This window comes from Gekko japonicus, unplaced genomic scaffold (genome assembly GCF_001447785.1).
Source record: "Gekko japonicus isolate JY-2015 unplaced genomic scaffold, Gekko_japonicus_V1.1 scaffold19, whole genome shotgun sequence".
Classification (NCBI taxonomy): domain Eukaryota; kingdom Metazoa; phylum Chordata; class Lepidosauria; order Squamata; family Gekkonidae; genus Gekko; species Gekko japonicus.
Window position 1 is genome coordinate 1,172,116 of NW_015164664.1, and position 16,331 is coordinate 1,188,446.

The 16,331-nt window shown below is 50.7% G+C and overlaps 2 protein-coding genes and 1 non-coding gene across 3 annotated transcripts in view; 2 read left to right on the forward strand and 1 right to left on the reverse strand.

The window, feature by feature from the left end:
- LOC107108531 (ras-related GTP-binding protein A) overlaps window positions 1-3,215 on the reverse strand; it is a 6,902-nt gene extending 3,687 nt beyond the window's left edge. The window contains exons 1-3 of the mRNA XM_015408973.1: window positions 2,986-3,215; window positions 1,288-1,321; window positions 912-1,011 (exon numbers count right to left, since the gene is read on the reverse strand). Coding sequence (XP_015264459.1) covers window positions 912-1,011; window positions 1,288-1,314 — 127 coding nt within the window. The 5' untranslated portion in view covers window positions 1,315-1,321; window positions 2,986-3,215. The remainder of the gene's footprint in view (window positions 1-911; window positions 1,012-1,287; window positions 1,322-2,985) is intronic.
- Window positions 3,216-4,184: 969 nt separating this feature from the next.
- TRNAE-UUC lies at window positions 4,185-4,256 on the forward strand. The gene has a single exon. It is a non-coding gene; the product is annotated as a tRNA-Glu (tRNA).
- Window positions 4,257-6,280: 2,024 nt separating this feature from the next.
- Window positions 6,281-13,474, forward strand: RGCC (regulator of cell cycle). The gene is made up of 5 exons (XM_015408989.1): window positions 6,281-6,358; window positions 10,630-10,788; window positions 11,372-11,452; window positions 11,874-11,936; window positions 12,531-13,474. Exons 1-5 carry the CDS (start codon window positions 6,331-6,333, stop codon window positions 12,536-12,538), a joined length of 339 nt encoding a protein of 112 aa, XP_015264475.1. The 5' UTR covers window positions 6,281-6,330; the 3' UTR covers window positions 12,539-13,474.
- The last annotated feature ends 2,857 nt before the right edge of the window (window positions 13,475-16,331 follow it).

The window sequence follows — 16,331 nt, forward strand, 5'->3', positions numbered from 1 at the left end:
CGTTGCCAGGGCGACGCGTATCGTCACATCCTGGCGACGCCGGTGCAGCGCGGATCGCTGTCCCCCCGTGGCAGCGATCCTGCGACGACGCATGGATCCCCCCGCCGCGGTTTGGCAAACCTATCAGTCAGATTCCAGGCTCCAAATGGAGGGACATCAACAAACCAGGAGGCTCTACAACATTGCCCTGAATGTGAACTGGTACCATTTGCAATTGCACGGGCTAACCTTCCATGAATGCATAAAGCTGCCTTATACAAAATCAGACAAAAGTAATGCTGACCTGAGACCTTGAACAGCTGTGGCCAGTCAGAGTAGACAGCTCTGCTTGGCCACAGCTGTCCAAGGTCTGGAGTCTTTTACATCACCTACTACCTGATCTGTTTAACTGAAGATACCAGAAATCATACACAATACTTTCTCTGCATGCAAAGCATTGAGCCACATCCTCACTTCCCTTCCCTTTAGAAAGGACTCCAGTACACCAACTATAGCAGGGGCAAAGGTTTTCATGCTATTAAAGAGCAGGCTAGTCCCCTAGAATACTTCCTTGTAAGCCCCACTGTATAGGGAAGGGCATCCCTAACTAATCCGGACGGCTACAATGGCAAAGCCTATGCTGGGGAATGGCTGGATTCAGCATAAATAAAAGAAAATCAAGCAGCAGACTTCAGTGGCACTCCATTTGCGGAGGGGGAGTTGCCCAAACATCGCCATGGCCCCCACCCAGACTGCTTTGGCTCTGGGCTTCAGCAAGCACTCCTAAGTGTTACCTACCTAGGTAACTCTGGGGAACAACTCATTTGCCTCTGCTTGTACACAACAGAACAGAACTGAATTATTAAATGGCAATCTTAAAAGTCAGACTAGCACAGAAGAGCCCAAAAGGCTCAATAAAGAGAAATTCTTACTTGTAGCTCCGAGGCGCCGGGTATCCCGTGCAATGTAGTTTGCAAAAATAATCGATCTCATGCTGGTCTTGCCAGACCCACTTTTCCCCATCAACAGCACCTGATAACAAACAAGATTACTTCTAGCACTTCTCTGATGACGATAAATGAAATTTAATTGATAATGCTCCCCCATCAGCTGTTGTTTTTGCTTAGCTGGGAAAGGACTCTGAAAATTTCGCCCTGGAAAACCGCATGCAGTTATGTACTGCCTCAATTTCCTGGTTACACAAACATACAGCAATGGATTAACCCCCTAGAAGGCTCACAACTCTGCTTTCTGGAGGCAAGCATCCTTTTGCTTTGGTCAAATTCAAGCTTGAGATCCAGTTCTTACCTTCTTCTTCATGGCTGTGTTCGGCATCCCACACCTACACACACAGACAAAGAGACATGGGACAGGATGTTGGCTAGTTGTTCCAAATCCCTCTCTTTTGAACCTACATCCAGCCACCAACATTCCAGCAAGTGAGAAATAGCTCCTCTACCAATAGGGAACACATTACTTCAGACCTTCCAATGCAAAGCACACAAGCCCTTCACTATCACCCCAAGCAAGAAAACTTCTGCAACAAGAAGCACCTAAGTGTAACAGTGGATTCTTTAGCATACCCCTTTCTGAAGATGTGACATAAGGCTACCACCCCTGGGCCCACAGGAAGGCAGGTCTTCTACACTGTACCCTAAACCAGGGCTCTCACCCAAATCTTACTATGAAAGGTATGCCCTAGTTAGCAGTAAAGCTTTTTCCTTCACTAGCTAGGGTTACTTCTATTGACACATGCGAGATGCTTCTAGACAGGATGGCGACGTGTGTCTGTGTTTTGCCATTAAGTTACTGCTGACATGTGGGTTACTTCTATTGACACATGGGAGATGCTTCTAGACAGGATGGCGACGTGAGTGTGTGTGTGTTTTGCCATTAAGTTACTGCTGACATATGGTGACCGTATAGGGTTTTCAAGGCACGAGACCTTCAGAGGTGGTTTGCTATTACCTGCCTCTGCATATCACCTCTGGTATTCCTTGATAGTCTCCTGTTCAAGTACTGACAAGGGCTGACCCTGCTTAGTTTCTAAGATCAACTGGGCAGAACTAGCTTAGTTAAGGGAATTAAACAAGTTCACAGAGAATGGGTCTATCAGTGACTGAATAAGAACCAACTTATTTAGGGCAAGTGCAGAGGAAGGCTTTGGCCTCTGTAGTGTGCTTGCAGGCTTTGTGGGGGCATCTGATTAGCCACTGCAGGAAACAAGATGCTGGACTAGATGGATCACTGGTCTGATCCTATAATAAAACAATTATGTTCACAGTGTGTATACACATATTGCCATACACGCTGCATTCCACACACATATAAAACAACAAGCATCTGACCGATATGCAGAATCATCACTAGGTACCTTCTACATCAACTTATTAACTCCGACACAGAAGTTCCTTTAGTGCTAGAATTCTTTAAAGCATGAAACAAATCACCCTCATCTAAATCTTGCAGCCTACCTAAGAACATAAGAGAAGCCAATGTTGGATCAGGCCAATGGCCCATCCAGTCCAACACTCTGTGTCACACAGTGGCCAAAAATACCAGGTGCCATCAGGAGGTCCAGCAGTGGGGCCAGGACACTAGAAGCCCTCCCACTGTTGCCCCGCCCCCCCAGCACCAGCCTGTGAAATTCAGCCCCCACCCGCACTTCCCCTGTGTAGTATTGCACTTTTAGCACCATGTCTGCATGGAGCCCCACACTGAGCGGCAGTGGGCACAATCCTGACTCTCTTTTGATCCTAGCCCTGTCTCCAGTACTAGAACCGTCTCTGAGCAGGTACAGAATCAGTACCAAGAGACCCACATAGCAAGGCCGGGCTTTCATTTCAGGGGCAGTTTCAGGTAGCCTTGAACCCCGGAACCTCTCCCCCCCCCCATCTTCCTTGTGGGGAAAACCCAGAAAAGCAGAGAGGGCAGGTAGGTGAGCTTGGGGCACCCCAGTGATGCCCCCAGCAGGCTTCCCCAGTCGTCCCGCCCGGTCCCCCTCACCTCTGTTCTGATCCAGCCAGGCGGAAGAGTTGGGGAGCGGTGGCGCGGAGAGGAGGGCGATTCCCGCTCCCTCCTCCGCTGGCAGGCCTCAAGGCCCCGGCCTCGCGTAATCCACTCACCCAGCGCAGGTATCCCCCACTCCAGCTTCGACGCTCAGGACAACCCAACCCCACAACAGTGTCTCGGGACTATCACGTGATCAAACTCCGACCTAGCCCCACCTCCTCTTCTTTCCTTGCTTTTCCTTCACTACTGTCAAGTGACTAGCGCCTTCTCAGCCATGGAGATTGAGCCGCCTAGAGCGGCGGCTGGGACTATCGCCCTTAGAGAAGCCGCACGTCCCATTTCTGTTGTGGGTATATTTCATTTCTGTTGTGAGTCTATTTCAAATGACTTACCTAGGAGCAGGGAAGTGGGAATGAGACAGTCAGCGGGAGGTATTTTGTGCTTCCTTCCCTCTGTATGGTTCTGTCTGTCTTTCCCCCTCCTGATAAGCAGAAACTAGGCAGGATAAGCTTTTCCGAAGACTTCATCGCCATGCCAGGAAAAGCTTTAGGTAGAATGTTTTCTAAGACGTTTGAATGCAAAAGCGAAGATATAGAGCAAGCAAAAAACTGCTAGTGTAATTCGTCTGAAGTAATAGAACAAAGTTTGAGTTCAGTGGCACCTTTCAGACCAACAAAGTTTAATTCTGGGTATAAGCTTTCGTGTGCATGCGTACGAAAGCATATACCCAAAATTAAGCTTTGTAGGTCAGATAGGTGCCCGTGGACTCAAACTCTGTTTTATTGCTTCAGACCAACACGGCTACTTACCTCAGGTTTGCCTGTGAAACGAGAAGTAGCCAGCTTCTCGGCTCCGATTCAACGTCTGCACAGGAAGCAAATATCCCATTCATACGTGTAATACAGGTCAAGCATTTGCCACCACGCGCTGTTTTGTGTCTGATTTCTTCTCTCAGTCCATTGAACAGACGATCCAATGCATGACAAATTTCCTTAAGTGAGGCATACCTCACTCCGCACATATAATGGAACGCTTTTCTGCTTGCTTCCCCTGGTTTCATTGTATGAATGCCGTTCACAGTCAGGATCTTTTCTGTAAAGATGCATTGTTTCATATATTCTGGATGTAAATTAACGATATGCATAACAGAAATGAAAGAGAAGAGTTCTAAAATAGACAGACTTACTATGGCCTCCCATATGGTCTAGCGGTTAGGATTCCTGGTTTTCACCCAGGCGGCCCGGGTTCGACTCCCGGTATGGGAAGTTAAAGATTTTTTTTTTCCACAGAAATTTCTTTAACACATTTTATTTTGTTTTGCTGAACTCCAACAAATCTAAATTTAACCTACATACAATCTAATCGATTACCAATCTTTTTTTAAAAAAGGGAACGGCAACATTTTAAATACTTAAAAAATACGCATATGCTTCCCAAAACAGATCAAAGCAACAGCTTCAGCACCAGGAGGTGCTGTTGCACTGTTTGCGAGAGGTTCATGTGGGTAGGGGTGTTGATCTGAAGCTTCTACACTGAGACCAGTGGCACCTTTAAAACCGACAAAGTTTTATTTAAGGTATAAGCTTTCGTGTGCAAGCACACTTCTTCAGATACAGTGAAACAGAATTTCCTCAACCATTACATATAGTTGCCAGGAAGGGCCAATTAGAGTCAAGATGCATAAGTAACTGGGCGAGTATAGCTGAAATTGGATTAAGACGATTGGTAAAATCTGTGAATGGCAGTAAATTAGCATACAAATACAAGATGTGATAATCACCCACCCCACTTTCCTATATGTAATGGTTGAGGAAATTCTGTTTCACTGTACCTGAAGACGTGCGTGTGGGCACGAAAGCTTATATCTTGAATAAAACTTTGTTGGTCTTAAAGGTGCCTCTGGACTCAAACTTTGTTCTGTTTGTGAGAGAGACATCTTTCTTACACCGTACTTTGGGGGGAAAAACATGCGCCTTATATAAATTGAGATGCATGTCTCTATATTCACCTGTGTCACTCAAAGCATTTTTAAAGCCCATCTCCCTCCGTTGGTGTCTGAAAAAGAGAAAGTGCAATCCTTAACATCACTTTCTTGGGAGTAGGCCCCACTGAATACATCTGAGTAGGATTCTGTTTAGGATTCCTTTTTTAAATGCACTTGTACCGTCTGGTTTTTGAATTGATGGGAAAGCAGAAAACCCCATTCCAACATTCCTGTGTGTTTTCAGTGCACGTGGGATTGCAGCCGTCGACGTGGCAATGAACGGACTCAGAAAATCAGTGCAAAATTCACACTGTCAATAGGGGCACGGCAGAAAAGCACTTGAAATGGTACGTGCGAATTAGAAAAGATCCAGTTTTTGTTCATGAGTAGCAGCAGGAGTTGTTGCTGGCTCTTTGAGCCGTTGCGGGTTGGGTTTGGTCCCAGCGGAGAACCTAGCTCAGCCGAACTGGGGTGTTTATAGTCTATACACACACACACTAAGAATGTAAAAGGAGCCCTGCCGGATCAGACCAGTAGTCCATCTAGTCTAGTCCAACGTCCTCTGGCGCAGCGCCCAAGCGGTTAGTCTGGAGGGCCAACAACTGGGCATAGAGCCTTCCCTTGATGTTTCCTCCAGCCGCTGGCAGTGAGAGGCATACTGCCTCTGAATGTGGAGGTTCCCTCAGCCGCCATGGCTAGTAGCCGCTCCTCTACGAATCTGTCTAACCCGCCTTTTAAAGGCGTCTGTTGTGGCCATCACTACATCCTCTGGCAGCGAATTCCCCTTTTTAATCATATCCATTTGCCAAAGCCAGATACAGATATGCATTTCATCACCCAGAGGTGCTTGATTTCCGGTGAGAAGGCTGAAAATGTTCTTCCCTCCAGCGCCTCCCTGCTGCTCACCCGGAGGTTTGGGAAAGAAGTGCCCTCTGCGCGTGCTCAGGAACCCTTTCTCTTGGCTGTTAAGGTGCCGGGTTAAGCACTGGCCCTGGCAATCACGCATCCGCTTGCGGAGATATGGATCTGTCATGAAATGCGTCTTTATCCGGCAAATTAATGCATAGGCCCAAATAATGCCACAGATGCCCCCACCCCCTGCCGCGAAGCAGCCCTCCCGGGGCTTCGGTCCTTTCCTCTCTTCCTTCCTCGGAGCGCAAATTCTGTCCCGGCGCGGTGCTGTGACAGTTCCCAGACAAGCCCCACCCACCGCGACCGGCGATTGGCGGAGCCGGCTGCAGAAAGGGGCGCGGCCTCAAGCACAAAACTTGCCGCGCGGGCCGCTGCTCCAGAAGAGCCCTCGCTGGCTTCTGAGGTCCCGCGCGGCTTGTCTGTTTGACCCCTCGCCCGGCAGGATGGACGGAGAAGCAGCCAGCAGCGCAGGTCAGTGGCACCTCCCGCGCACAGCCAGTCACCGGTTCGGGTTGCGCAGTGTTCCCTCTAAGCTGAGTTAGTGTGAGCTAGCTCACAGTTTTTTTAGCCTCCAGCTCACACCTTTTTGTCTTCGCTCAGGAAGGAGGGCTCCAGAGCAAACTAGTTTATGCGGCAGCCAAATCGTTCGCTCACAACTTTAATGCCAGGCGCTCACAAAGTAGAATTTTTGCTCACAAGACTCCACGGCTTAGAGGGAGCATCGGTTGCGGGATGTGTCTTTTGGCGGGAATGCTGATCATCTCCGCTGGGTGGGTAAGCATAAGTGGTGATGCGCGGCCATGCGCTGAGACCCGGGGCTGTGCGTGTCAGGTGCAGTGAAAACCTGCTGGGTGGGTCTTGCCTAGCTCTTCCCTAGAGGCCAGGACCCGTGCGGCCACCTGAAAGGGCCCACAAGCCTTTATCCATTCCTGGCATAAACCCGGGAGACTCAGAAGCCACAACATTCCGGTCTGGTTTTGTCGCAACTGGCTATGGCCGGGGGCTGCTCCTCGGGGGCCATGATCTAGACGCTTGGTTCGTGGGAGGTGGGGGCGGGCGAGGGACAGGACTTGGACTGTAGGTAAACCAGTGTCACAAGGGGAAGGGGGGGGCGCCGGGCGCTGGACGCCACAGTCCCCCAGGCGGCTGCAGGTAGCCCCTTTCCAATCCCCACTGGTCATCCCGCGCCTCCGCCTTCTATTTCTGGCGCCCGGGAATGGCTCCGGAGCGCTGCCGGCTCGCCTGCGGCCCATCACGCTGGGAAATCGGCCCCACGGAAGGGAAGAGCAGCTCCCTGGCCACAGAAGCAGCGCCTCCGAGTGACCACCCACCCTCCACCCAGCCCCCTAACGTTCAGTGTGTGTGTGTGGGGGGGAAGCATCATTCCCTCCCGCGCCCACCCCTCGAAAGAGACCGTGAACGAACACTTGGGCGCGCCTGCCTGGCCCTGGCTCTGCAGGCTCCCTCTGGGGGCGAGAGGAGCGAGGTTGACTACTTCCGACGGGGCTCCCTGTACCATCGCGGGCGAACAGGCGAGAATCCCTCTGGCTTCCAGGCTTGTGGGGACGGTGTGCTTGACCGGCAGGTCTCCTGCTGTGCCCGCGTGGCTGTGTGCCGACGGAGGGCGAGAGGCAGCAGCCTTCATTCTGCCTTTGGGAAGGACCCGGCCGAATCTGTCCCAGCTGTTCAGGGGGATCCGGGAGGGCCAGGCTGCGTCCCGAAGGCCTGCGTGCGGTGCCGGCGTCCAGACGCGCACGAACACACACGTGTAACGCCCCCCCCCCCAATCCGGGAAGTGAGCACGGAAAGCCCCTCTCGTCCGGCGGGCGGCGGCGCCTCCTCTCCGCGCGGCGCAGACGACAAAGCCAGAGGAGGGAAGCGAAAGCAGTGGAGGGGGGGGCTCCCTCGATGCGGGGCTCCGTCCGACCGCAAGGAGCCCCTTCCTCTACCTGGCAGTTGGGGCCAGGGGTCCACGGCCTGCCGGCCCTCCCGGTGTGGGAGCGCCTTAGGGCGGCCAAAGCGAGAGCTTGGATCCTGCCGAGGAGAGGAGGGAGTGGCGGGCGCGTCCTGGGCGTTCTGCTGGACTTGCAGAAAGAGCCCCTGCCCGTCTGGCCTGTGGTCTGTGGCTGGTTCGACTAGAGGACCGGGAAAGTGGGCTTTGTAGTGGATCTCCATCAACTTTAGGAGGCGGGAGCCTCTTCCCCTGTCTTGCCACTGACTTGCACTGACAGTGGCCCCCAAGACAACGTGGTTCCTGTGGCTACTCTCTGGTGTCTACTTGTGACTTTCCAGAAGCACCACCAGTGTGGGAGGTCTGCAGGAGGGAGGTCTGCAGGGAGCACCCCTTTGGTGCAGGAGCTTGGCTCGAGACCTAGCACGCTTTGTGCTGGGGCCCAGCCCTCATAGCAGCCATTTTGTTGTGGCGGCCTCTGCCACTCTGCAGTATTCCAAGGTGGTCGCAGGTTCAGCCAGGTTGGGGCATCCTGTTCTAGGGGCTTGGTCAGGCAACTGGCTTGTCCTGGGTCAGGCTTTACTGGCTTCTGGCATCTAACATGAGCTGGTCACCTGGCTTGCATTGCAGTGGGACAGCATTCTTAGAGTTGTTGTTATTGTTGTTATTTACTGTATTTCTGAATCGCCCGATCCCTGCCACGGCAGGGCTCTGGGTAATGTATGGTATTCATAAAACAGAAACAAGATAAAACTAATTAAAACATTAATAAAACATTCCCACAATCAGATGGTGAATAAATAGTTCTAATTCCAACTGCTGGCTACTTCACGGGCAGGGGGGAAGAGGGCAAGGTAGTTGTAAATACCGGAGGAGGGTGCCAGCCAAGATGGAACCGTCGCTGTCCTCAACCAAAAGCCTGGCAGAACCTCTCCGCCCTGCAGGGCCTGCAGAACTGCATCAGATGGTGTTTCGCAGAGAGTTCTACTGGGTTGGGGCCAGGACCAAAAAGGCCCTGGTTCTGGTTGAGGACGGCTGGACATCTTTGGGGCTGGGGACCACCAGCAGTTTGCTATGTGAAGAGTGCAACATTCTCCTGGGGACATAATGGAGGAGACAGTCCCATAGGTACAACGGTCCCTGACCGCTCAAGGCCTTATAGGTCAATACCAAAACTTTGAACCTGACTCTGTATTGTACAGATCCCTAGAGCAGATACCCTTCAGAAGACACTTCATTTCCCCTGGATTTTGCTCTCAGTTGACCTGGCACATTTAGAGGAGACTGTGGTATAATGTATGTGTGCTGAATATTCTTACACAGAGGAAGTCAGTCTTGCCTTGACTTTGCTTAGAAGTCACTGCACAGCATGGGAACTCCAAACAGAACTCATGGGGCCAATGGACAGCTTCGCTCAGGGTTATGTTTTCAGGAGTGGCCAACTCTTGGGAAAGCATACGAGCGGGGCAGGAGATTCCAGTGAGGTGGACCTGGGAATGTGTTACAGTAAAAGAAACCCCCAAAGGAGTTTTGTGACTCCTCCTAGAAACTAACACAAGGGACAGAAGTAGGTTGGAGCCCACTTTGTATCCTGCATTCTTGGGGTGCATCAAGCGCGCATCATGCTTAGAAGACTATAGCTGTGGTCACATGAGCAGTTTGCCACAGCAGTCTTTCAGCTCTAAATAAGCCGCTTGAGTTTGGGACTTTGCATTGATCACACAGTGCCCCCTAAGCCAGCCTCATAGTGCCATGGGCCTGTGGTTGCTAACACACTGCAACCATGGACCTTCAGCTGGGTTGGTTTGGTGTAGTGGTTAAGAGCATGCACTCTAATCTGGGAGAACTGGGTTTGATTCCCTACTCCTCCACATGCAGCTGCTGGTGTGACCTTGGGTCAGTCATATTTTCTTTCAGAGCTGTTCTCTCAAAGGCAGTTCTTGAGAGAGCTCTCTCAGCCCCATTTACCTCAGGGTGTCTGTTGTGGGGAGGGAAGGGGAAGGGAAAGGGATTGTAAACTGCTCTGAGATTCCTTCAGGTAGTGAAGGGCAGGCTATAAATCCAATCTCCTGTCCACATTCTATGAGGGCGCTGAAGTGCACGTCAGAGTGGGGTTGAGGGGGGAAAGGATGTGCCATAAATGGAGTGGAACGATCACACCGCTCATGCGTTTCCATGGCTCACCTGGGCGATCAAAAACCCAGAAACCCACCATGGAAGCACCTTACCAAGGTAGCCACTGGAATTTGCCAGTGGCTACTTAATCCACCTGGGAGTCGTTTTAGAGGTAGGGGCGAGTGGGGCATGGGAGCCAGATGTGTGCATTTGATTGTGCCCATTTGATCCAGAGGGAAGGGGTGGCTATGTCGGGCCAAACTGCTCGGGTGATCACACCCAAAGCTGAGCACCACAGGACTCCATTTTATGTTGGAAACATGCACTCAGTTGCTGCCATGGGTCACTCGCTTCTGGAGCATTTGCAGCCCCAGTGTCAGGAAGAGGACCCTCCCACAGTGCCCCTGCTCTATAAGATTTCATGTCATTGTTACAAAGGTGGGTGGAGTTGAGGCTTGTTGCCCAGTTATGCTGGCATGCTCTGTCCATTTTTTAATTTATTACAATATTTATAGCCTACCTTTGCTCTTGGTACAAGGTGGCTTACAAGTCACAAACAAACAAAAAACTTGCAGAATACAATAAAACCTGAAATAACTCCCACCTCAGACAACAGCATTAAAAGCCCTGCTGAGCAGTGCCCCTGTGTTCAGCCCGTCTGTTTGCCCATCTGCAGTGCTGCCCACCAGCTACCTGGACGACTTCCTGCTGGAGTTTGACCAGGTGCTTCAGGACTTTGACAAGGGGGAGGCGTCTCAGTATGAGCAGCATCTGGAGGAGCTGAAGAGGAGAACCCTGCCCAGCCTGTACGACAGCGGCATCGATGACTCAGAGAGTGAGTGTGACCAGAGCCAGTTCAGTGGGTGGGCGGCTGGGACAAGGCGGGCTGTTTCTTTCCTTCTGCTCCCCACCCTCTGGCTTTGTGGGGGTGTCCTTGGATAGCTTGAAGGTCTCTAAACAAATCTGCAATTATGGTCAGGGCTGTTTCCACTGGCTTGCGCCAATCCTTGATATCGCTGAGGCTGAAGAGCAGAGACTGCCGAAGGCGTGTCACTGCTGGTATCAATTCAGTTGCTGCCACCTTGTTATCTGCTGGGAACTTCTGCCCCTTCCTAACTGGGCTCTTCCTCCCCACCTCACCCCTTCCCTCTATCAGCTTCTTCTCTGCCTTCTGCCTAACCCCAACGGCAAGCTTGGTGAGCAGACAGGGTATAATTCCTGGTTTGGGTACAGTTCCTTGTGTGTTGTTGGTGTTCATTTATGGTAACCACAAGCCATAGTGGTTGCATTTGCCTGCATGGTGGCAGCAGGCGGGTGAGGGGACCACAGTTCACCAACTGCCCTTTAGGGTTGACAGCCCACACACAGCACGAAAACCAGGTGCTCTTGAAACTTCATCCGTCATTCTCTTCCTACAGGCAACAGCACATCTCCTGGTAGCAGTTTGAACACCAGTGAGGAAGATCTCAACACTCACACTGCCACGTCCTGTTCCACTGGTAAGGCCAAGGGGGGCCAGGTTGTGCTGAGAAGGGCAGGGCTAAAAGCCAGATTTAAGAGTGCAGTTTTCAAAAAGGTTTCTGGAGCGGCTCTGTACCAGAGTTTGGGAAGGGGGGAATCCTGGCCTGTCTTTTGGTTGGTCGGGCTATATTTCTGCGCCTTGGGCAATCCTCAGTTACGACAGGGCTTTCATGATGGCCAAATTAGTCAGACCAAAGACAAACAAGGGTTTTTTAAAATCCCTTTTTTGCTTCAAACATGAAGTATTGCTAAGATTAAGTATGCAGAGGGATTTCCCCCCATCCATCCTAAACATTCCATTTCAGATTTGAAATTTTGCAAGCTCATTGTCTTCATTTCAGATTGGTAGAGGGGAGGGAATGTGAAAAGCTGACCACTCTGTCTTCCTTTGTGTCCTAGCCAAACTCGGAGACACCCGAGAGCTGGAAGACTTCATCGCCGACCTAGACAGAGCACTGGAAGGTACATACGAAGAAGTTACCATAGCAAGTCCTGCCACTCTGCTGTGCCGAAAATCCCCCATCTTATTGAGCTGGGCTTGCTCCTGCTTGTTGTTGTTTGTTCAGAGTTACTCGGCGCAGAACCGAGTGGTGCAGAATTATTGTGACTGCAGGGCTATTTTATCAGTTTAATGCTGTCTTGAAAGAATGCTTTTTAAAAAATCATCTGGCAGATTTTGAGGTGCTTTGCATAAAACCTGGTGAGCCTGGTTTGATTGTGTCAAACTTTGCATTTCAGTAATGAAACACCATCTGCACTGAAAGGAACTCTCTTGTCCCTCATGGTCTACTGTTTGCCCTGCTTTTGCCTTCTGCTGTGAATTCTGGCACATGAGTGGGCAACTATGAATCCTGGCATCTCACGAACCTGCTGCAAGGCACAGAGATGCCATAATATGCAAGCTTTCCCCATGAGATAAAGACTAGAAGTTTGCTATGACTCAGAAGGCTGCTGTAGGCACCAAAGTCCCGCAAGGCAGGCATGTCAATTAAAGGAGATAGAGGTGTCACACTTGTTCTGTCGTGTGTATATAACTTTGTTGTTGTTGTTCTGCAGAGATGTGAATGGCCATGTCCCCTCTTCCTGGCTGATGTATTTACCTGTTGCACCTTTATCCAGTGTGGGCAGAACAAAGGGAACTCTTCCGGTACCAAACTTCCAGCCCTGAGGAACCACTGAAGTTCCCCTTGTCAGGCTTTTGGTGGCTCTTCCCACAACCAGCGCTATCTGCAACTTCTCTTCTACAGAAAAGGAACTGGAAGTCAATTTTGTGACCAGGCTGGCGTGGCGTTTTGACTGCTTGATCATAAGCAAAAACCCCAGTCTTCAAACCCAGCAGACAAAGCAGGAAGACGAAGGAACTCTTACCACTCGATCAGCGTTTCTTTTTTTGTTGTTGTTGCTATTTTTAAGTGTGCATAATTTTAAAACATGAACTGGCACATGACAATGAACAGCCGTCCTTTTCCAGGGTACTTGGGGGAGGGGTTGTGAAGCCCAAGAAGGCGGGAAGGGAAAGACACAAGTGCCAGCTTTCTTCAGAAAGGGGCTCCGTGGCACCCTGAAACCAGACTGTTCTTAAATTGTCTCACCAAGCATGGAAATTGGTAGCCCTGTTGTTCCTCAAGTTCATATGCTCAAACCTCCACCCCAACTCAACCCCTAGGAGTTGCTTCCAAAACCAATTAAAGTCGGGTGGGTTCCAAAGCACACACGAAGCTCTTCTCTGCGGGGGCTTCTTCATTCTTCTCAACAGAGGGTGCAGGTTTTGTGCACCTGGAGGAATCATGCATGTATGTATTGGGTCCCTCTGTTGAAAAGAGTGGAGAAAGATGACAGAAGCAGCATCCACCTCTTGATGCTCCCATGTTTGTTTATTGCTGGGTGGGGTCAGAGGCTTTTTTCTCTGTAGCTGTGTTCTACTGTAAATATTGTAAATTAGCAACATTATTTCTCTCCAGTCTTACATTTGCATCTGAAGTTATTTAAATAAATGGAGCTTTTGCAGACTAGTGCCTGGCTTCTACCAGGAAGGCTGCTTAGGGCCAAACTTTGGCTTTTGAGAGTGGGTCAAACTGCACTTTATGTTTAGCGTCTGGTCCCATCATGGATTTGCAGCAGGAGGCCAGCTGGGCATCCTCTGTGGCAACTCAATTTAGAAGCACCACAGCAGCATGATTTGAGTCAGTACTGCACTGTGAGGAGAAAAGAGGCTCCTGCCTTCTACCCTGGGCCATATTCCTGGCTCCGGGGGCTCTTACTGGTGTGCAGGGCCATTTTGTGTTGGGAAAACGACATGAATGGAATGGCTGGAGGCTCTGGATTCCTTCCTTCCCTGCACCATGTGTCAAATCCAAATTGGGCCTCTGCAGCACTTCGCAATGAGTTGCCATGGGGAACCTGCACAGGCATGGATGGGATGGATGGAGGCTCTGGATTCCTTCCTTCCCCCACCATGTGTCAGAACCAAATTGGGCCTCTGCAACACTTTGCAATGAGTTGCCATGGGGAACCTGCACAGCCAGGTAGAAGCTGCATCACCCTGGTGATCACAGATAGGCCACAAAGACTTTTCCATGGGTGTCCTTCTCTGCTCTGTGGGGAGTGCTGAGGCTCTCTCCCAGCCCCGCCTGCAGCCAGTGATTGCATCAGAGCACTTTACAGCCTTCTGTGACGGACTAGCAGAAACAGCTTTTAAGTTAAGAAGCTAGATTATTTTGTTTATAAAGCATGCTCTCCGCTTTGCCGCAAAAGTTCACAATGGCATAGGGTTAAATAGCAAATGAAGAGCATCCATAAAAATAGACCTGACGAAAAACAAAGAATGGAGAGGGCACAGGGAAGGCCTTTACTTACAAATAAATAAACTAGCTTAAATGCTGCCAAAGAGGCTTCCTGGAAGGCCAGTTTCAAAGCGGGGGCTCCACCCACCCCCTCCCTTCCTTGGCTTTAATTTCAGGCCAAGAAGGAACCTAGTGCAGAAGGGCTGAAGGGAAGAGGGAGAGTCTCCACTCGGGTTGTGTCTCCAATGAATCCTGCAGCCAGTGCTGACATATTGTCCCTTCTCCCCCATGTCCCAAACTGATCATGTGACCCTGGTTCTTCAGCTGGTAGTGCCCAGAACTGAATGGCACCCTTCCAAACAGCCACTTGGTGCATAAACCAGAAGCAGACTTCTCCTTTCCGTTACCAGGGGTCCAGTTTTTGCATTTAAGGACAACAAGCAGTCACAGATACAAAGATCTCTTAAGATTTATTTCGTTCTAACAAAATGCTTTGGATATGAGAGGGAGGGACAGTTTGCCACATGGGAGGTTTCTTCTGAAAGGGGAATTTGAAAAGCAGTTTGAGATGGGCTGTGAAAAAGAATCCAAGGTCTCTAAAGAATCCACTGGCCCTAGGGCCGCTCTTCGATACGCCCAAATTCTTTGCATCCTGCTAAATAAAATGCTCAGTTTAGTCAGTGTCCCCTCTAAGCTGAGTTCGTGTGAGCTAGCTCATGGTTTTTTAGCCTCTGGCTCACACATTTCTGTCTTAGCTCAGGAAGGATGGCTCCAGAGCAAACTAATTTATGCAGTACCCAAATTGTTCACTCACAACTTTAATGCCAGTAGCTCACAAAGTGGAACTTTTGCTCGCAAGACTACACCGTTCGGAGGGAACATTTGTTTAGATAGTGCTTAGACTTGAATTCAGGGCTGTGTGCCAAAAGGAAGTGAGGCGGTCTGTGCTTTGAATGGGATGGACACTGGACTGCCAACAGGGATGTGATGCCATCGAGTCCACCCTCCCAAACTGGCATTTTCTCCAGAGGACCTGATCTCTGTATTCTGGAGATCAGTTATAATTCCATGACATCTATGGGCCCCACCTGGGAGTTGTGTCCATGGCCTCAGGGTGGAGAGAGAAAGGTCCAGGTAGGGGTGTGGCAGTGCCGGTCCAAGTGAGCCAGCAGGCTGAGCAGGGTGCAAAGAAGCCCCAGGAGCCTGCTGGTGCAACGTGGAGGGGGAGCAACATGCTTGGCACACCCAGCAGGGAGGAAGCTCCATGGATAAAGAGCCAGCCATGCAGTAATTATTTAGATGTTATCTGTATAGAAATGGATGCCCTGCTTTTCTTCCCAATGGGAACCAAAGTGGCTTACAACATTGTTCTCGCTACCTCCACTGTATCTTCACAACAACCCTGTGAGGTAGGTTAGGATGAGAGAGAGAGAGGTACTTTCCCAAGGCCATCTAGTCAGCACTGAGGTTCAGTGGGGATTTGAACCAGGGTCTCCCAAGTCCAAGTCCAACACTCTGACTGCTACACCCTGTGGGCTGGAAGAGCGCTCGGCAGTGGAGAGGAGGTGGCAGATGAGGCTTGGTGCTCATGCCCAAGATCTGAAGAGGGACGGTTACAGCTCTCAAAGACTGGCCTGGAAAGGGCCTTTCCCTGCTGTGCTCAGAAGTCTGCCTGTTCAGCAGAGCCTGCGAGGTTAGCCACTTCCTCCCTCCGCCGCCATGGATGCCGTCAGGCTTTCCACAAAGCATCTGCTACCCACGTGAAGCTCAACGTGAGCGGAGCCATTGCCAAGCAACCACCAAGGTTATAAATACTCTGAAACCCCAAACCTGGCAAAGGCCAGCCTGCTCTATGATCATTGCTCACGGCGCAGAGAGAGGGGGGAAGCACCCACAGGGTGGGGAAGGGGCTGCTTTGGCCTGCGGGGGGATTGGTTGCAAGGAGAAAATGAAGGTGTCCGGGGTCATTTCGTAGAAAAAGAGCTGCAGGAGCTCATTAGCATAACTTGACATCACCGGAAGTGTGCACCAGCCCCTCTGACAGGCAGAAGCACTTGGGATCCATTCTTTCCCC

Bases quoted from the DNA above. Each gene is read 5' to 3' on its own strand.
- RGCC (XM_015408989.1), top strand. From the start codon at position 6,331: ATGGACGGAGAAGCAGCCAGCAGCGCAG. The intron at 10,789-11,371 runs GTGAGTGTGACC...CTCTTCCTACAG, and splicing joins CGGCATCGATGACTCAGAGA to GCAACAGCACATCTCCTGGT. The intron at 11,453-11,873 runs GTAAGGCCAAGG...TTTGTGTCCTAG, and splicing joins TGCCACGTCCTGTTCCACTG to CCAAACTCGGAGACACCCGA.